Source organism: Aplysia californica, unplaced genomic scaffold (genome assembly GCF_000002075.1).
Source record: "Aplysia californica isolate F4 #8 unplaced genomic scaffold, AplCal3.0 scaffold00747, whole genome shotgun sequence".
NCBI classification, from domain to species: domain Eukaryota; kingdom Metazoa; phylum Mollusca; class Gastropoda; order Aplysiida; family Aplysiidae; genus Aplysia; species Aplysia californica.
In genome coordinates this window covers 20,007-24,353 of record NW_004798017.1, presented here as the reverse complement: position 1 = coordinate 24,353, position 4,347 = coordinate 20,007, and the positions used below count along the sequence as shown (strand labels likewise).

General features: G+C 40.5%; 1 protein-coding gene across 1 annotated transcript in view; it reads left to right on the top strand.

Moving 5' to 3' along the window:
• Positions 1 to 2,311: 2,311 nt before the first annotated feature.
• LOC101847995 (45 kDa calcium-binding protein) overlaps positions 2,312 to 4,347 on the top strand; it is a gene marked incomplete at both ends in the record, with an annotated part of 9,673 nt that continues 7,637 nt past the window's right edge. Inside the window, 2 exon segments of the mRNA XM_013088459.2 lie at positions 2,312 to 2,859; positions 3,454 to 3,650. Coding sequence (XP_012943913.1) covers positions 2,664 to 2,859; positions 3,454 to 3,650 — 393 coding nt within the window.

The following is a 4,347-nucleotide window of genomic DNA, read 5'->3' as shown; positions in this document are numbered from 1 at the left end:
GGAGGATAGTGATCGAACGCTTTTATTGGACTTTTTGTTGGCAGTTTTATTAATTTTTCATTAAAATTTGATGGTTCCATGAAAGATTAAAAAAAAAAAAATGTCTGATGAGGATGAGGAGTGTCAAGTGCCATAGTAAAACAAACAAATGGGTAGCCACCACTTGCGAAGGAACGACGCTTCTGTCGCGAGTTTGCATTCACTTCCATTGTTATGGACTGGATTTACCGTAGTTTAAGGACTGAGTTGAGGGTGGGGCTTAGGTTATGATGGATATCACACATTTTCCTTACCACAGCGGAAAATCAAAATTTGTTATCCACTGGTCAACTAGGTAAACATTGGGAGCGACCTCTATGCAACATATCGTTTCATCCATTGTAGGGACCCACAATAACGACAGTTGAATGAACTATGACGGCTTGTCCACAGTGTCAGGGGAAAACGCATACATTTTTTACAAAGCCTGGACGTCTTTTAGAGCTTGTCTCCTTACATGCGACACGACGTCATAACACACGTGACTGTCGCCTGCGATCGGTCCATGTAGTGATGGTGTGACAGGTTTAGAGCATTACCATTGGTCAAAATATCCAGACAAGCAGTGCCGGTTGATGAGCCATTTATGTGTACAAGTGTGTGTGTGTGTGTGTGTGTGTGTGTGTCTCTAGGATGTTCTTCTTCAATTCAACCCAATGCAAGTTTTGTGAAACTAATTTTGTTGTTTTGTTTTTTTAACGGACAGCAGGAGGAGGAGGAAGAGGAGGAGGAGGAAGAAGAGGAGGAGGAAGAAGAGGAGGAGGAGAAGGACTTACATGGGATTGGCCATGTCTGAAATAAAAAATGTCAGCAGCTCATCCGTCTGACGAACTTTGTATTTCCTTGTCCACCTTGACATTTAAATTTGCCACTGTCTCTCTTCTGGGAATTGCTAGTTGTGCACGGCTAAACGTCGCGTCACGCGTATTAAGGAGACAGTTTTGTTGCTTTTGTTGCACGCAACTGAAAATTTTGGCGCGATGTGGTCACGCACAACAAGGGTACACAGCTCGCGACTCATCACTAGCGACTGTCGCGCAGGACTAACCTCCGGGTTGTGCATGAGACATAGGCTTAGGCAGGTAAATTTGGTCGTGGGTTGATAAAAATAAGGTGGCTGCGGCCGCCTCGGACAAGTGTCTGTTTTACACAGTTAAATTATACAGAAAAAACGCAAGGGGGGAAAAATAAAGTGTCCGTTTCGTACAGGTGGCCGTCATGGCAGGTTCGACTGTATATTGTAAATTTTATATTGTAACCAGGTTATTTACAGTTCATACGTTTTACAAATTAAAATGATAATTGAAATCAGGATGAAAAATATAGGCAATGATGACTTGAAAAGTAGGCCTTTTATTATGATTGAATATATTCAATATATATATATATTATTATATATATATCGGAAGGTCAGAAACTGCCTTTGATTTATTGCACTTATTTCATTCCCTATAAGATAAAAATAAACTCAAAAGTTATATATTATAAGTAGAAAGTAAATTTTGTGAAGATACTAGTTGTGGTATATCATATTGGAAGGGAAGAAAAGGAGGATAAAATTTTATTATTTTTAAAATAAGATTTAAGGGGGGGAGTAGACCACAAGGCTTTCCGTGGATTGTTGTTTGTAAGAGGATATTAATAAAAATTTATGTTTTATAAATAGACTCTGTTGGCTACTGTAGGTTGTTCTATGATTTATTGTATGGTGCATATAATGATCGGATACCTGTTTTAAAGTATAAGGTCATGGATTGGGCAACACTTCATATGGCTCAAAACAGACGAGCACATATTCCACCATGCTGCCACACAAATAGCTTTCTGCGACTGATATAATTCCAATTATGCGTAGGTCCAGAACAATGTTGGGTGAAATGGCCTTTTCCATCTGTGCCCCAAAACTTTGGAACAATTTGGATTTAGATGTTAAAATGTCTCTTTCAATTGATCAATTTAAATCAAAGTTGAGGACAATGTTTTTCAGGAAAGTATATGTATAATGTGGAACTGTATGTCTGAAATATCTGTCAGTTTTTGTTGTTGTTTTAAAAATAAATTTATGCTGTTGTAGTGGTACTGAGCTTTAGAGCTTTTGTGTGTGTGTGTGTGTGTGTGTGTGTGTGTGTGTGTGTGTGTGTGTGTGTGTGTGTTTGTGTGTGTGTGTGTGTGTGTGTGTTTTGTAAGCGCCTCAGAGCCCTTTTTGTGGATTCTTGCACGTTATAAATTCATTTATCATAATTATTAATCCATTGTGTATCTGTTGATGTAGGTATCATCTTCAAGCCCGTCGGGTCCTGATGCTGTGCAACTGCAGAACAACCCTCGCAACACACAGTGGATAACTTTTGGAGCAGGGAGGAGGAGGCGTTTTCGCTCTTTGAATCTGTATGCCTACTTGTCTGTCTGTCCATCTGTCTGTCTTCCTATCTTTCTGTCTGTCTGTCAGTCCGTACATCTTATCTCTTTGTGATCAAAGCTGAGGAACGAATTTCCCCATTGTTCAGCTTTCTCATCGACAAATGACTGCGGAGGAAAAGCTATAACGGCGTATCTCAGCCCCTTGCCATATTTCGACTTAGCCTAACCTGCAGAAGTAGTGACGGACTTTTAAAACACCAGCCATGTTTTCTGGCGTGATGCTTATCGTGGTGCTCAGCGGTTGTCTGTTGATTGGTCCGGCCTGCGGCAATCCAGTACCCCGTAATTTTGACCTTGAGGGGAAGGAAGGGAACAATGTGGAGGTGAAGGACGCGGTCAACGAGGAAGTGGCTGATGGGAAAGTCCAACAGCTGGGCGTCGACTTACTGCCTAATCAGAGTGAGTGTGTTGTTGTTGTTGTTGTTGCTGTTGTTGTTGTTGTTGTTGTTGGGAGTGTTGTTGTAGTCAGTATGTTATTGTTGTTGTAATTGTGAGTGTTGTAGTTTTGAGTGTTGAGGTTGTTGAAGTTCTGAGTGTTGTTGTTATGAATGTGTTTTTGTTGTTATTGTAGTTGGGAATGTTGTTGTTAGTGTGTTATTGTTATTGTTGTAGTTGTGAGTGTGTTGTAGTTGTGAGTGTGTTGTTTTGTTGTTGTGAGTGTTGTTGTTGTCAGTATGTTCTTGTTGTAGTTGTGAGTGTGTGTATTTTATTGAACCTAATTGTATTCCAAGTGCTGTAAAACTGTAACTGAAATCTAAAAACCATCACCTGCATTGTGTGTCAGTCACACTTTTCATTCTGTGTTGTTCACACATGATGTGTTGTGTGTTGTTGACACCTGGGTTGTGTGCAGTTTACACCTGCATTGTGTGTTGTTCACACCTGCGTTGAGTGCTGTTCACACCTGTATTGTGTGTTGTTCACACCTGCGTTGTGTGTTGTTCACACCTGCGTTGAGTGTTGTTGAGACCTGCGTTGTGTTTTTTTGTTCAGATAATGACGCAGCTGGAGACGGGCAGTTGCAGCAGCCTGACCCAGACAACGAAGGTGACGATGATGATGCGGGCAATTTGGGCCGACAGGAAGTGGATGGAATGGGACCTGGGATAGCAGACGCACCAGGACAGGCAGACGCCACAGATATGGACAAGCACCTCAAGCTCATCGGAGAGATGGTGGATAAAGTTGGGGTGAGATTTTGTGACAAATACATGGACAGTCGATACACATACAATAGACATCTACAAGGAATACACGTACTGTGGATACACATTTAATAGACATCTAAAGGAATACACGTACAGTTGATACTCATTCAATAGACATCTAAAGGAATACACGTACTGTGGATACACATACAATAGACATCTAAAGGAATACACGTACAGTTGATACTCACACAATAGACATTTACAAGGAATATACGCGTACTGTGGATACACATACTACAGTAACAATAGACATCTACAAGGAGTACACGTACAGTGGATACACATACAGTGAATACATGTACAATAGATACAGGTACTAGGAATATACGTACAATGGATGTCCACAGACAATGAATGTACGTACAATGGATATCCACATACGATGGATACATGTACAATGGGTGTCCACATAGAATGAATGTACATACAATGGATGCGCTTACAGTGAATGCACATACACTGGATATCCTCATACAATGGATACACGTACAAGGAAATCACATACATTGGATACATGTACAATGAATGCACTTACAATGAATGCACATACACTGGATATCCTCATACAATGGATACACGTACAAGGAAATCACATACATTGGGTACATGTACAATGAATGCACTTACAATGAATGCACATACACTGGATATCCTCATACAATGGATACACGTACAA